The sequence below is a fragment of the Hemiscyllium ocellatum genome, chromosome 3 (assembly GCF_020745735.1).
Source record: "Hemiscyllium ocellatum isolate sHemOce1 chromosome 3, sHemOce1.pat.X.cur, whole genome shotgun sequence".
NCBI classification, from domain to species: Eukaryota; Metazoa; Chordata; class Chondrichthyes; order Orectolobiformes; family Hemiscylliidae; genus Hemiscyllium; species Hemiscyllium ocellatum.
Window position 1 is genome coordinate 21,199,399 of NC_083403.1, and position 16,933 is coordinate 21,216,331.

Genomic DNA, 16,933 nt, shown 5'->3' on the forward strand with positions numbered 1-16,933 from the left:
ACCTGGTTCGAGTGGGTGTGGAGTTGAGTCAACTGTTTGCATGCCAAAATGACGCACCACACTCCATGAAAAAGATTTTGGAGCTTTTTGGATTTCGGATAAAAGATTTTGTACCTATAATAGTCATCGACTGTTCCAATATAGCAGTATGCTATTTACATATCCTTGACAAATGCAATTCAGCAAAACAGATCTTCTCATGAGCTATCTCCAATCCAGGAGTAGGAAACACTGAAAGAAACAATCTAACAGTAGAGAGAGAATCCAAGCTTTTCCCAAAAGCAGAGAGCGCGAGCGACAGAGAACTGTATTTATCACTTTCAACTCCAACAACTTCAACTTCAACTGAAAACAAAACTGGGAAACCATGGGTCTGTGTGAGCCTGACTCCACCCACTTATGCTTTTTTTTGTAATTTACAAAGCACACTCTGGGAGCTCAAAGCTGTTTACCCACTGCTTTTGAAGCAGACATTCCGGCAGCAGTGGAAACACCTCTGCAAGTGAAACAACACAAAACAAATCCCTATTAAAGTTACAATACTATCACATTTCTGACCAAACAAATGGTCCTGTCAGACCATTTTAGTGTGGAGAGGAGTTGTTGTTTAAATTATCTCTGTGTGTATTTATGATCTGTTGTTCTGGATCTAAATTTTGTATTTGATGTTTGGTCATTTGCACTAATTTTGAATATTGTTTCAAACATTGTTGTGTATTTGTTCTTCTTACAGTTTTATATGGTGATGTGCATCCTATACATAATTTATGGCATCTTGTGGTTGTTCTGGTCTGCGTGTTACTGGAAAGACTTATTGAGAATCCAGTTTTGGATAGCTGGAGTTATTTTTCTTGGGATGCTGGAAAAAGCTGTTTTCTATGCAGAATATCAGAACACTAATACTCGTGGGGTATCTGGTATGTTTAACTCTTACTCTGCTCAATCATTGAGTGATATTGATTAATACGTTAAATGTGACACACAGGTTCAAGCATTCTACACTTTTTCTAGAAATGAAATAGCTTAGGACTCAATCTGTTTTGATTCTGATCTTTACACTAGAGAAGTCATTAATTAGTTGTGCATGCATCTTACAAGCTAAAGTACATGTATGTTCATAGTCAGTTTGAAAGTGACCAAAGTCTTGATATTGTTTTCTTATTCACCATCTTGACTGGGTCATACAGTCTGGCTGGAGAGCAATTTGAATTAAATGGTGCATCAAGTTTCTTAGATTGCTGTCTTTGCAGATAATTTTCAGTGCTTCTGTCAATATAGATGCAAGATCCGAGAATTCACTCCATTAAGTTTCTTCCCTTCTTGAGGAAAACTGATACAGTTGCGTTTGGGAAGGTCTTTGTCTTTCGATGCTATTTGCTGTATCCTGTTTCATCAATAGTATGTGTGCAAAATGATGATGTGAATAAATCTTAGCTGATAGGTCTTTTTGCAAGGAAAATTGAAAATATGATTTTCAATATCTAAACTGATGTAAATGAAATGCCACTTTCCTTTGGGGAATCATTAGAATTGATTTTGTGTAAAATAAATCTTCCTGTGTACTCCATATACTATCAAAGGTTCATTGAGGTGATGTTAGATTATTGGGTCACTCTCAAAATATGTTCATCACTTATTAGAGCTGTTTAATCAGGTTGTCATGATATGCTCATTCTTTATGTTCTCCCTATTGAAATTTCATTTACTTTCTGTTGTGTCTGTAAAAGATGAATTCTAACAAGAAAACATTTTAAAGTCACAAACAAAAACCAAGTGCTAGAGAAACTCAGCAGGTCTGGCAGCATCTGTGGAGAAAATCAGTTAATGTTTTGAGATCATGACTCTTCAGAACTGGACTTAAAATGTTAACTCTGCTTTCTTTTCATAGACACTGACAGATCTGTTGAATTTTTCCAGAAATTTCTATTTTTGTGTGTTTCAGATCTCGGTATCTTCAGTTCTTTGTTTTATTTTAAGCTTTTTGAAGTCCTTCATTTGCCTCAAAAATAGTGTTAAAAGTCAAACAAAGTCCAGCAAACTGGATAAGTTTATTTAAAAACTTGCTGATGAAGAAAGAAATTAGCGTTCTTTTAGTTTGAAGAGTTTTGGACCTCAATGTAGTAAGCTGATTATATACTCCTGGGAGTTTGTTTAATTTGGCAGTGGGTGAATGCATCTCTGGCAATGCTTCTGCTTTTCTTCTCTTATTTATAAAGTTGAACCTGACCTCTTGGTAACATCCTCCTACTTGTTTTTAAAAATCATTTACTGTACTCAAACTGTTTCGGAGGCACCTAATGGGTTTGTTTTTCCCTACAGTGCAAGGTCTTCTAATTTTTGCGGAGCTTATTTCTGCAATGAAAAGGACATTGGCTCGGCTCCTTGTGATTATTGTAAGCTTGGGATATGGAATAGTTAAGTAAGTATTTACCTGAATGAGTTTCAATTTAAGTTAAGTGGATAGGAGAGAAGTCGGTATAAATTTACTGCAAGGGTTAGGTTACAAGGTATGACTAAACAAACGAGCATTGTATTTTCTGGAATTTACAAAGTTTAAGCAATGATTTGATGAAAAGTTTCAAAATACTAAGGGGAACAAATCTGGTAGATGGGGAGAAATTATTTATGCTTCTTTCAGAGTTCAGGTTAGTGATATAGTCAAAATATTAGAACCAGACCAGTCAGAAAGTGAAACACTTCTTTAAAAGCATGTATGTGAAGTTAGGGCACAGATCAACTATGATCTTATTAAAAGGCAGAATAGGCTTGAGGTGCTGAATGGCCAACTCCTGTTCCTATGGAGAGGGTCATGAGTGTTTGACTCTTCCTCATATGTAAACTAATTATATCAGTTTTTAAATTGACAACGAATCTATTGACTAATGTTAGCTAAAACTGCTCAGAGACATGGACAAGAGGATTGCTGAACAACCATGATGTTGTTGAATGGTGGCTGATCTTTTTTTTAAGACTAAATGGCCTTCGCATTTTCCTCAATGACCAAAACAGTTCATTGTTAAAAGGAAATATATTTGAAGTGCATCTCTTTAACTATTGTATCACTTATACAGACCTCGATTGGGCACAGTAATGCACAGAGTAATTGGTTTGGGAGCACTGTACCTGGTTTTTGCAGCTGTCGAAGGAGTCTTGAGAATTACAGGGGTAAAGTCAACCAATTATTTTTAATTTAGATTTTTTTAAACTGCCTCACACAGCTTAATTCAGTAAAATAGAGAACTGATGGTATGATTTACTCAAATCTTCTCTTTTGACCTGTTATTCTCATTTCAGATGCTCTAAATTTCTATAAACATGTTTTTTGGTGAAATGGGGACCTTACATTTAAATGAAGTATAAGACAAAAGCTGAGTGTTTCGTACCATGTACTTTTATTTTTAAAAACAGCAATGTTAGAGCCTCCTGAATTATGTACAAATACCCTCTATGAGCCACTTTTTTTTGAAGTGATCCTTTTTTATCTAGAGTGATAGAGATGTACCGCATGGAAACAGACCCTTTGGTCCAACCTGTCCATACCGACCAGATATCCCAACCCAATCTAGTCCCACCTGCCAGCACCCGGCCCATATCCCTCCAAACCCATCCTATTCATATACCCATCCAAATGCCTCTTAAATGTTGCAATTGTACCAGCCTCCACCACATCCTCTGGCAACTCATTCCATACACGTACCACCCTGTGTGTGAAAATGTTGTCCCTTAGGTCTCTTTTATATCTTTCCCCCGTCACCCTAAACCTATGCCCTCGAGTTCTGGACTCCCCAACCCCCAGGGAAAAGACTTTGTCTATTTATCCTATCTATCCCCCCCCACTAATTTTGTCAACCTCTATAAGGTCACCCCTCAGCCTCCGGCACTCTAGGTAAAACAGCCCCAGCCTGTTCAAGCTCTCCCTATAGCTCAAATCCTCCAACCCTGGCAACATCCTTGTAAATCATTTCTGAACCCTTTCAAGTTTCACATATTTCCGATAGGAAGGAGACCAGAATTGCACGCAATATTCCAACAGTGCCTAACCAATGTCTTGTACAGCCACAACATGACCTCCCAAATCCTGTACTCAATACTCTAACAAATAAAGGAAAGCATACCAAACTCTTCCTTCACTATCCTATCTACCTGCGACTCCACTTTCAAGGAGCTATGAACCTACACTCCAAGGTCTCTTTGTTCAGTAACACTCCCTAGGACCTTACCATTAAGTGTATGAGTCCTGCTAAGATTTGCTTTCCCAAAATGCAGCACCTCGCATTTATCTGAATTAAACTCCATCTGCCACTTCTCGGCCCATTGGCCCATCTGACCAAGATCCTATTGTAATCTGAGGTAACCCTCTTCACTGTCCACTACACCTCCAATTTTGGTGTCATCTGCAAACTTACTAACTGTACCTCTTATGCTCGCATCCAAATCATTTATGTAAATGACAAAAAGTAGAGGACCCAGCACCGATTCTTGTGGCACTCCATTTGTAGTAATGTGAAGAATTTTTCAAACAATTTTAATTGGGTCAAAACTACTTTGAATTTTTTTTAATAAAAAAGTCAAACTAAACATGTTAAATGATTATTGAGCCCCAGTCAAAAAGGCACATGCATTGCTGAACTATAAGTCTAAATCGTTGAAGGAAGCAAACTACCTAGTTATCCAGTAAGATTAAATATTTCATACTGTATCCAGTTCTGGTCACTCAGTCATAAAACAGGCATACAAATTCTTGAATTCTTTGAGAAGGCCCAAATAGCTCTCCAACTTTTAGAATAAACAGTTTGAGAAATTGCCTCAGAGGTCCAGAAAACATTGCAGAGAAAAGGTTGATTTGAAGTGAAGGTGAAAATCTTGGAATCATTTAAACTCTTGAATGTGGAATGGATTTCTGGAGGGTTTTTTTTTTGGATGGATGAATTGATAGCCTTCCAGATCGGTTGATATTTTCACTCCTGTTTCACTTGCTGATCTCTCCCCTTTAATAATAATGCACGATCTCGCAAGCCTGTTTTGCATTATTCCATGATGCAGCACTTAAACACAGCAATATGGGGGTGCAATAGCAGAGTGGTATTACTGCTGGACTGTTAATCCAGAGACTGGATTAGAGTGGTGCTGGAAAAGCACAGCAGTTCAGGCAGCATCCGAGGAGCAGGCAAATTGATGTTTCGGGCAAAAGCCCTTCATCAGGAATAGAAGCAGAGTGCCTTCAAAGTGGAGAGATAAATGAGAGGAGGGTGGGGAGAAAGTGGCATAGAGTACAAGAGGTGAATGGGGGTGGGGATGAAGGTGATAAGTCAGGGAGGAGGGTGGGGGAAGATACCAAAGGGTACAATGGGTGAATGGAGGTGGGCTGAAAGTGATAAGTCAGAGAGGAGGGTGGAGTGAATAGATGGAAAGGAAGATAGGCAGGTAGGACAAGTCATGGGGACACTGCTGAGCTGGAAGTTTGGAACTGGGATGAAGTGGGGGAAGAGGAAATGAGGAAACTGGTGAGGTCCACATTGATGCCCTGGGGTTGAAGTGTTCCGAGGCGGAAGATGAGGCATTCTTCCTCCAGGTGTCAGGTGGTGAAGGAGGCCCAGGACCTCCATATCCTCAGCTGAGTTGAAATGTTGGGCCGCAGGGCAGTGTGGGTGATTGGTGCAGGTGTCCCAGAGATGTTCCCTAAAGCGCTCTGCTAGGAGGTGTCCAGTCTAATCCAGAGACCCAGGTAATGTTCTGGGGACCTGGGTTTGAATCCCATCACATCAGATGGTGAAATTTGAATTCAATAAATATCAGGAATTAAGAGTCTAATGATTGCCCATCCCTATTCATGGTAATAAATGCTGGCCTCACCAGTGTTGCCCTCCTGTAAATGAATGAAAAAAAATGTCAGAGTGAGGTGGGGAAGGAAAACATTTAAGTTGAAGTTGCTGTATCATTGTCGATATTGTCTGCTAATCTGTTTAATTGTGATCAAGGTTAATTCTGTCAGCAAACTAGGGATTAATCTCCTATCTATTATTCAGTTTTGAAGTTTAATTTGCTCGTCCATGAAAAGTTGTCCAACATTTAAACTGACCTATTTTCTTTTATCCTATCAAAACCAATTCGAAGAAAATCTAACATATGCTTTCTTTAATACTGCAGGATCGAAGAAGTGTGCCAGTTTTGGTGGCTGACATAGTTTTAGCATTAATTGACTCCTGTTTTGTGTGGTTCATATCCTTCGAAAGCTTCTTGTGATTTCTTAAAAAGTATTGATCTTAAAATGGTTCTTGCTTAAGGGATTATGAACAGAACTTCCAACTTCGATATTGGTATAAAATGGAAGATGTCGTATTGTTGGTTGTTCATATACACTCTGCTTCAGTCGAAAGTAACATCGTGCAGTAGGTTTAATGGTTGGCTGATTCAGTATTGCCAGTTGAGTCTCTAAAGTTGAAAGTTCAGACCAGAGTTATCTTTTTGATGATGTAATTTCGTACAGTGGCAGAGTTATTCCTTGCCTTTTGGTCAGTTTCTGCTATGATTTCAAGCCCACCAGTAGCATTTAGTTTATTTCTGATGCAATGCTGGAGTTTAACAATAATACTGTAACAGCATTGTTGCTCTGTTACTGGGCAACAACTAAGGCCTGGCCTCATTAATCTGGAAAATTAATGTTCAGTCCCACCATGGCATTGTGAGAATGTCACTTTGAGTAAATAAATCTGGAATGATAAATCTGGCACTGAAATTATGTCTTAAGTTTAAGATAGTGCTATGAAAATGGTTGGCTAATGTCCTTTAAATATCCCTGCCAGGTTTGACCTATATGTGACTTTAGACATGTCAGAAGGGTATTTTACTCCTAAGTACTTTCTGAAATGACCGAGTAAACCACTTGTCACACCATTTCAAGCCAATATTATGGAACGGTATTGTCTTTGTTTGAGAATGCAACTTATCACCACTTTCAGGATACTTGGGGGTGGGCGGTGATTTCTGGCCATGCGGTGATCTCCACATCCCAAAAATGAATAAAACAGAGAGCCCTCCAAAGCCTATCATCGAGTACAGAGGCTTGTCCTAATGCTGAATGCCTCCATTTTGTTTCAATCAATTCCCATTATACACAGATACCAAGCACTTCGAATTTGTGTAGGAACTATTGCTAGCGATATTAAATCGATCATTTCAAGCACTGCAAATTTATGGATACTGCTTTCCTCAAAACTTATCATCTTGGTGTGTGAGACAGTTAGCCTATGCTTCATGTATGAAGCCAAATAAAAGTAGTATTGGTAGTCTTGAGAATTTTGTTCTGCCCAAGGTTTTGTATTGATCCTTTTTTAATGAGGTTAACAGACTTTAAAGTAGACAGGTAATAACAATAGATCAATCTTGTGATAAATGTGTTTAATTTCTCACACAGTAACTACCAGCCACAAGGTTTTTTATTTTAGGAAAGTCCACAGCATTCATCCAAACATTCCCACCATGGGAGCAAGTTCTGTTTCTAATCTCCTCTGTTGGATTACATCACAATTACGAATTTGTTTTATTTACATAATTTGTTAAAAATTATGGAATCATATGGGCTCTTTGGCCTATCAAATCAGTACCACCATATCTACACTAAATTTCTTTGAACAGAGTTTAAGCTCTGAAAGGGAGGTAAATTGAGGATGCAATTGTGAGCATAGATAAAAGCAGCACCGATATAACTTTGGAACGACTGTTGGCCCTACTCTGCTAGGTAATAAATGGTGGGTGAGGCAGAATATAAGCAAACACATCTGTTCTGCAAATATGCAAACATAGTCCATTGCAATCTTTTTAAAACAAAACCTCTCGAAGGGCAACCAAAAGTACTTATGCAAAAATGACACAGCAGCAACTTCTCCCAGTTTAAAAAAAATCCAATGAAGACATGATAGCTCCATGTTGTAAATTGTTTAATTCACCAGCAAAATGTCATTAACTTCGGATAATTTGTATGTAAAATCACTAATAGCAATGTTGTCTCCTGGCACAACGTACCCAGTCATCTTCATTCTGACCCAGAATTGTGGTGTTGCTACATGCAATTATGAATTTTAGCTTTTGAGTGGATTAAACATCTCCTACGTACAGTAAATTGCCGAATGTTTTATGACTTTCAATTTTGTGAACCTGTAAGAATTAAGGCAGACATTCCTTTTCACATACTTTGGAATTTGGTGTCCTCATTCTCATGTGCTTCATAGCATTTGTTTATTGGAACATTTTACTAATTGCAGTAGATTCAGAATTTAATGTTTAACATCAAGCTGCAATCTCTCAGAAATAAGGCCAACTAGACATGCACAGCAATAAAGAATTTGGCCTGACTCATAGTATGTACTGCTATCCATGGCAAAGTTTATTTATATCACAATTGAGATTATTTTCAATGTTGGACTGCTGCTAGACAACATGATTTTTTTTTTAGAAGATCCACATGGAATGTGGGCTATACTGCTTGGACCAGTATTTACTGCCCTTCCCTCAATCGAATGATGATTATAAAAGGCATTTGATGTATAATTTTGCATATGAACAACCTTGGTTAGAATCTGTTATTTGATCAGAGCTGTCATGTACCGAATGATTTGGGCTTCTGTTTTTTTGATAAATTTCTTGTATTGTTACACACTGGGTATTTTCTCAGCAAACAAGTCTTGGAAACAATTCTCTCTCAATCTGTTGTCAGTTAGTTTTCTTGTTATTGATTGTCAACTGCTGCTTTTGTCTTTAAACTGTGTACTTTCTTTCTCTCTCTAACTGGAATTGTTTAACATTTTAACTTTCTAGGGAAAGAAATCTGGTTTTGAGCTTTTGTCCAATATCCCATTGGCTTTGCTTGATTCTGGCTTGTGCTGGTGGATATCCTTTAATAATAATAATAATCACTGCTTCTGATCTCGTCTCTTAAATTCACACCTCTGTTTTGCACTCTGAATCTAAACTTCATACTAATGGTAAATTGTTCTCACTTGTTTCTAAATTGATTGTTAAGCAAAAGTCACTTCAAGCTGTTCTGTATATCTTTCCCCTGAAAGGCAGAGTTGAGTTTATATCTGAAATGCCCAACAAGATCCATTATTTGAACAAGATGCATTCTTTAGAAAAGATTATTGCTTTTTGTTTCTGTCAATTTTTGTAGACACTTGTGTAAAATTTGATTAAGTTGGTAATGGTGATACTAATGTCTCATTCATGAAGTGCATAATCTTGGATAACTGCAGTGCTACGGGAATAGAGGGATGAAGCATCATTGCATGTATGTATATCTGTTCAGGTATAAGATCCCAGGGTAATATTTGAGGAGGAAGAATGAGTTGTCCCAGTGGGCTGACCATATTTTACTCCGAGGCCATGAGCAAAACAGAAGGTTAGCGTGTTCATTCAACTTGTTTGCTGTCTTGGGGAATCTGAGTGCAAGTTGCCATGTCTACCCAAACAGGATATCACTGCACAAAAAAAATTGATTTGATTGTAAAATGGTTTGTCAAGTGCATGTTTACTTTTCCATTCTACCAATAGATGCTTGTTTGAGAAAGTAAGAAAAATTTGTGACTTTTTGAAATGCAGAATTGGTGCAAAACATTATTTTTCCAGGTTTACTAAGCCACGTTTTACACTCTGATACAAAGTTCCTTTGCCTGGAGGTTCAGTTACTAAAATTTAGTAGCTCTGTCCAAGTATTCAACCTGAGACTTTGAAAATATTCATCCACGGTCACTGTACACGGAGATTAAAAATGACCAGAAATTTCACCAGTAACATCACAGGATGAAACAGTCTTATTTTGTGTTTTGATAGTAATTGGGATTTGTACAGCAATTTGATATATACCTGTTATTGAATAACACCAGTGCTTCCAACTATTGGACCCTTCATTTCGAGTAAATCTAATATCTCATTGGAAAGAAGGTAGTTTCCAAAGAGCTGTAATATAAAATGCAAGTTCGATGTGTAAACTTACCCCTTGTCTCTATTCATGTCCAGCAGTATCAACCAAAGCTCCCTCTTAATTTTTGATACCTTTTTTTATCTTCACTATTAATATATTGTTTTATTTTTTAAAAAAAACTCTTATTTGTAATTGATTTTATTTTGCAAAAATACTCACTACAAATTCATTCTCCACTTAAAAGTTACTCATTGAAGTATTTTGAGTTGTGCAGAAGTTGAGGTTGGGGGAATGCATGTATTGGTGGGTAAGCTGTCTGAAAATGGTTTGGAAAAATCAGTTATTTTCACTGGTATGGATTTGAAGACTCCTGCTCATGGCTAGTAGGCTGCCATTTGCTTAGCTTATGGCGAGTTTATTCTTGATTTGGAGATGCCGTTGTTGGACTGGGGCGTACAAAGTTAAAAGTCACAACACCAGGTTATAGTCCAACAGGTTTATTTGGAAGCACTAGCTTTCGGAGCCCTGCTCCTTCATCAGGTAGTTGTGGAGTATAAGATCGTAAGACATCAATTCTGTGTCTTATGATCTTATTCTCTACAACCACCTGATGAAGGAGCAGCGCTGGTGTTGTGATTTTAACTTTATATTTATTCTTGATGTTTCAGTGAAATGGTGACCAAGAGTGAGTGTTTTGCTCTATTAAAGTGTAAGCATGACTGACGTTTTGGAACAAAGCATTTGTCCATAGTGGAGCAAGAGTTATTCTTGAGTTGCTAGCCAGCTGCTGCCTTGAACTGCTATTAGGAAAACCGTTCTAGTATTTTGACCCAGCAAGGCAGAGGGAACAGCAACACAGTTCCAAGTGAGGATGACAAATCACGTGAATGATAACTTGGCGATGATAGTATTCCCATGTATCTGCTGCCCAAATCCTTCTATGTGCTGGTTGTCAGAGTTTGGAAGGTGCTGTACAGAGACCTTTGGTGAATTTTGTAGATGGCATGTACTGCTGCTTCCGTGCATTGACGTTAGAGGGAGTGAATATTTGTGGATGTTGTGTGATGAAAAGGGCTGCTTTGTCCTGGATTGTGTTGAGCTTCTTGTGTGGTTGGAGAAAACTTGCTTGTTTTATTTTAAAACACTTCTATTTACCTCCTTTTTAAAGTGCACAGTACCTACTCAAGGGTCCATGCTGTTATTTAGTTGGAAATTTTGAAGTAGTTAGGTTTTATGTGAGCCTTATTAATGATTGTATTCATGAAATTCAGCAGTGAAAGCTTTAGTCTAATGTGTATTTATATAAAAAAAAGGGACTGTGTAGCTACCTAACATGACATATGTATGTGAAATGTGGGTATTTGGCATTCTCTATGATGGGGAAATGGCATTGAGGTGATAATGTTAAATAGACTAGTGATCCAGAAGCCCAAGCTAATACTTTGGAGACATGGGATCTAATCTTACCATGGCAGCTGGTTGAATCTAAATTCAATTGATAAAGCTGGAATTGAAAATTAGTTTTCACAATGGTGAGCATGAAACCATCTTGATTTCACTTTTTTTATGCATCTAGTTGACTAATATCCTTTCGGGAAAGTAATCTATCAGTCTTAGCCAGTCTGGCCATCATCTGACTCCAGACCTAAAAGTTGACTCTGAAATGACCTAGCAAGACACTCAGTTCTAGGCAATTACAGTTGAGCCACAAATACTTGCCTTGCCAGGGGTACTCACATCCTGTCAGAGAAAATGCAGCTTTGCTGAATCAGCTATTTAAAGTGAGATTTTTATTTGACCTGTTATTTCGTTTTTAATTTGCATTCATTCTGAATTATGTTGAAGGAAAAGCTCCAATTAGAACCTTGTTGCTCGTTTCTTCAGTTGTGGGTGTTTTTTGATAAATTTGATTATTTTGGTTTAGGGTTTGCTCAATGGAATTGTAACAGCAAAGTCTGAGATTAAAGTTAAAGGGTTGGATTTGAATATTCTCATTTGAGTGTTTTAATGATGCATAGAGTAATATAGTCCTTGTTAAAGCTATTTTCCTTAGCCATTGTCACATATTTGTCAGTTTAGCTCAAACAATTAAGACTCTAAAATTAAGGAAAAATACAGTGAAGCTGTCGCTCTACAGACATTTTACTAATATGTTGGTTTTGGCAATAGTAGGTAAGTCCTTGTTTCTAGTCCATTCAGGGTTTTCAGTTGAAGTGAGTAGTTATGGTTTCTCATGTGTATTAACGAAACTGTTTTAATTTTCTAGCGTCAGTTGGGTTTATAATATGGACAACCAAAAAATTCAGATTAACAGCATGTCAGTCAGTAAGTCATGAAAACATTTTACTTATCAATTTCTCTTTTGCAGTTTTCTGTCAGAACCTTCCAAATATACTGCATGTCAAGTGGAATGCATGTTTATTGATCACATTTTCAAATTGTTGTGGAGTCCTCTTAACACTTGATGTAACTAAACCAATCATAACAATAAACAGTAAAAGATACTAAATTAATTTAGTCACTTGAGTGTTAATGTTTTTAGAAATAGAATTAGTGCTTCAGTATTATGTCTGACCTACTGTGTCAACAATACTAGCATCAATATTTGATAAAATTAATTATTTAGCTTTGAAGGTCAGAATTCTGTTTGGCCCTGCTGCTTCAAGGAAATGGGCAAGCAATTATTTTGTTAGAAATGCCATAGGAAAGAACAGCTCTACAACTATCCACTTTCAAGTGGGTATGCTGATGAAACTATAGAGCATGTCCCTTGACATAAATTAAGTTGAACTGCTAATTTCCTTGCATACAAATTACTGGAAGACATGAAGATGATTTTTGTCTGTTAATCAATGGTGACTGTTGGCAGATATCCTAACTCTGGGCTCGACAGATATCTAACTACTATGACGGACATTAATCAAAAATGGAACTATGGCCATTTTCTGCCATCTGCAGCAGTATACTAGGTCAAAATGCTTGCTTGGTTCAAATCTACTAACTTTAAATACTGGGATCACATCCTTAATTTGTTTTAGCTACTTTACAGGATGAAGGCTTGGAAATAGATTGTCTGCTTGTCCTCAGTTAGGCATAACGTGTAAAGCTTGGAAGTCTAAAAATTAAGTTATTGGGATTATAGTGCAAGCAATAAACCGCATACAGTTTAGGAAATTTTAAAATAAACTTGAGATTATAAGCACTTGCTTGAAAAAAATTGATTTGCTCTGGCAGGACTGCAGTGAAATCTCAATTAGGGCGAGCTTTAATATCTTCACTGCTGTATGACTCTGACTCTATCAGCCTGCGTGTCGAGCAGTTTACCCTCATTCCTCAATAGAGGTTCTTATTACAGAAGCTGGTTTTAAATTCTTCTTGGAGAATAACCTCTTGAGTTTTTAATGCTTGTGTCCACCTTTGTTAAACTCATTTGAATCCAAATTAGCTTTGCCTCAGCTGTCTCCTTAACTCCCTGATCAATTGCTTTTTATAGTAGCTTTATAATCCTAATATACTTCACTATCAGTGAAGGTTTATGTTTCCTGTGCTTCACCTGTCAACTTACTCTGCATGAGCAGCATACAGTCTTCCTTTGCTCAGTTCATTTGTCTATTTTCTCAAGTGATGTGAAGATTTCCTCCACATCATTTTCCTCAAATTTTGTTAGGACTTGTACAACCGTAGCAATTTCTTGCCAGACTTTAAATTATAATTCATAATCTCCCCACTGCAGAGTCCATAAACCATCTGACACCTAATTAAAGTTAATTTGAATAATTTGGGGTAAGCCATTCAGAACTGAGATGAGGAAGAATTTCTTCACTTAGTGAACCCGTGGAGTTCTGTTCCACAGGAAGCTGTTGGGGCTAGTTTATTAGAGAAATTTCCAGAGAGCGTGGGATGTGGCTCTTGCGGCTAAAGGGATTAAGGAATATGGAGAGAAAAGTGGGGTACTGAGATTGTCTGATCAGCCATGATCGTACTGAATAGTGATGCAGGCTCAAAGGGCCGAATGGCCTACTTCTGCACCTATTTTCTACGTTTCTACCTCTGTTAGAAATTATTGGCAGTCTTTTGTGATTGTGGTATTTTGAGTGTTTTAGTTCAAAATTTCAATTTGTTTAAATTGATATGGAACTTGAGCCACTTTTATCTCTTTCAAAAATTACTAGGATTGGATGGAACTGTGGGTTGATGACGCTTTCTGGAGATTCCTTTTTTCTGTCGTTCTCCTAGTCATAATGTTCCTCTGGAGACCATCAGCAAATAATCAGAGGTATAAGTTTCTAATGTCCTGTATACATTTGAAATATTTTGAGTTTCTGTCTTTTGTTTTTCCCTGATGGAAATCAAAAGCAATGACTGCAGATGCTGGAAACCAGATTCTAGATTCGAGTGGTGCTGGAAAAACACAGCAGTTCAGGCAGCATCCGAGGAGCAGGAAAATCGACGTTTCGGGCAAAAGCCTTTCATCAGGAATAACGATGAAGGGCTTTTGCCCGAAACATCGATTTTCCTGCTCCTGAGATGCTGCCTGAACTGCTGTGCTTTTCCAGCACCACTCTAATCTAGAACCTAGATTTTGATTTCTATCGTTTGCGTTTGATTTTCTTTAGTTTCATTGCCATTTTATAGTTTTGGGTAAGTGATTTGTTCTAAATCTGTTTGCTAAGCTGCCATTTAATTGTTAACAGCAACACATACAAAAGCACCCTGATTCAATTTACCTTTTTCTTTGTGATAAGGTGAAGTCAGAGGGGACAAACCTCTTTGCCGTGCATTGTGCACAGAAAAGGCTAGATTACATTTCTTGACTGTTTTAGTATGTGTCTGAAAGTTGATTGAACTTTTCCCGCTAACTTGTTTTAATCTCGTATTGAGGGTTCGCCACTGCCCAAAGTGAACGTCCTAGTATTCAGAGTGCTTCAGAGAATGTCTGAGCATTTCAGTATTGTTTAATCTGAGCTGCTGGTGTTATGAATTTGAAATGCACAATTCTTCAGATTTTACAATCAGCTTGCTATGTTATCCTATTAAAATGAGATAAAAAATATTTGAGATTTTTTGAGTTTTAAACTTAAATTATTTATAATGCTGTTTGAAAGTTGTAAAATGCTGTAAAAGCTCAATGCTAAAAATTTCTACCAAATAATTTGGATTATAAAATGTGCGTCACTGAGTTTTACATTTGGAAAAGGTGTCAAAATGTCATTTGTGACATGTTGAAATATCAGTTTTCCAAGTTGGTAAAGGAATGCTATAATTAACTTCTACTTGGTGAGGTTGAGTTGTAATACCTTCAGCAATGTCTTAACTCATACCAGATGTGTCACCTGAGATATATTGAGGCTACTGAAAGAAGGGAAAGTTTCATTTTCTGATTCTATATATCTCTTGGGTGCCATTTTAACTTTAGATATGCATTTACTCCGCTAATTGATGACCCAGATGATGAAATGAATGAGCTGGTTGGAACAAACTTTGGTAAATATACGTTTTACTTCATTTTCTATTTTTGACCTGTAAATTTGGTGTAAATGAAGGTCCTACAACATAGCAAAGTATTCATCACAGTTTGTAAAATTGTTTATTTCTGTGAAAAAGACTGTGCAGCAATGAACTGTATTTGAGTACGTACTGTATTAGGTGAATTTTCTGAACTTGATGTGTTAATTGACCTTTTCAGACAGTCCAGTTAGAATTCAAGTCAACTTAAAAGTCTGGTTTTTTTTCTGTTTCTTTTACTTTTTAAATGTGTACTGTAACAGTCTGTTCCATTCAATATTGACATTTTTTTGATTGTGTGCTCTACAGCTGATGGAATAACGGTTAGAATGTCCAAAGTGGGGATTAATGGTGCAGCAAAACCAGGTTCGAATATGGTAAGTAGTATTTTTGCATGTTTTTCATGTCACTGGCTCAATGGATGCAAACATTCAGATATAAAGTATTCATGCTGGATAGGATTGAAGTGGTGTTAAAATTATTAAACACCTGGTTTTCAAATGCCAAGCTGTTTCTGCATATTAATGACCTCCATTTTGCTATCAGCAGTGAAGGAACAGGCTTGCTGACAAGTTCAAAGAAAGCTGTTCATTAAAGTCCAAAAATCTCTGTGGTGTGATTTTTTTAGTTTGCTTTTCCTGATAGTTTAAATCTGGGTTAACTTACCGTGTATGACACCCACCACTGAAGTACTCTTAAACTCAATCATTCTATGCTTTTGGTTTACTGGTCTAGAATTCTGTCTCAACAGCTCTCCACATTTAAAAAAAATTCTTTTTAAAATGTCCCTTCAAATATATTTTTCTATCAAGTATTTAATATCTCCTTATTTGTCTCCTGTGATGTACCTTAGAATGTGATACAATGTTAAAACACCAAATAAATCCACATGCCATCCTAACTTAGGAGAAAGTGAGGACTGCAGATGATGGAGATCAGAGCTGAAAATGTGTCGCTGGAAAAGCGCAGCAGGTCAGGCAGCATCCAAGGAGCAGGAGAGTCGACGTTTCGGGCATGAGCCCTTCAGGAATGAGGAAAGTGTGTCCAGCAGGCTAAGATAAAAGGTAGGGAGGAGGGACTTAGGGGAGGGGCGTTGGAAATAAGATAGGTGCAAGGAGGTCAAGGTGAGGGTGATAGGCCGGGGTGGGGCGGAGAGGTCAGGAAGAAGATTGCAGGTAAGGAAGGCGGTGCTGAGTTCGAGGAATTTGACTGAGACCAGATGGGAGAGGGGAAATGAGGAAACTGGAGAAATCTGAGTTCGTCCCTTGTAGTTGGAGGGTTCTTAGGCAGAAGATGAGGCACTCTTCCTCCAGCCGTCGTGTTGCTATGATCTGGCGATGGAGGAGTCCAAGGACCTGCATGTCCTTGGTGGAGTGGGAGGGGGAGTTAAAGTGTTGAGCCACGGGGTGGTTGGGTTGGTTGGTCTGGGTGTCCCAGAGGTGTTCTCTGAATCGTTCCGCAAATAGGCAGCCTGTCTCCCCAATATAGAGGAGGCCACATCAGGTCCAGCGG

General features: G+C 37.8%; 1 protein-coding gene across 1 annotated transcript in view; it reads left to right on the forward strand.

The window, feature by feature from the left end:
- Positions 1–16,933, forward strand: part of tmem87b (transmembrane protein 87B) — a 52,589-nt gene that overhangs the window by 28,134 nt on the left and 7,522 nt on the right. The window contains exons 10-18 of the mRNA XM_060849001.1: positions 734–917; positions 2,320–2,419; positions 3,072–3,165; positions 6,148–6,218; positions 11,979–12,088; positions 12,183–12,241; positions 14,089–14,192; positions 15,333–15,400; positions 15,731–15,798. Of these exons, the coding sequence (XP_060704984.1) occupies positions 734–917; positions 2,320–2,419; positions 3,072–3,165; positions 6,148–6,218; positions 11,979–12,088; positions 12,183–12,241; positions 14,089–14,192; positions 15,333–15,400; positions 15,731–15,798 (858 nt within the window). The remainder of the gene's footprint in view (positions 1–733; positions 918–2,319; positions 2,420–3,071; positions 3,166–6,147; positions 6,219–11,978; positions 12,089–12,182; positions 12,242–14,088; positions 14,193–15,332; positions 15,401–15,730; positions 15,799–16,933) is intronic.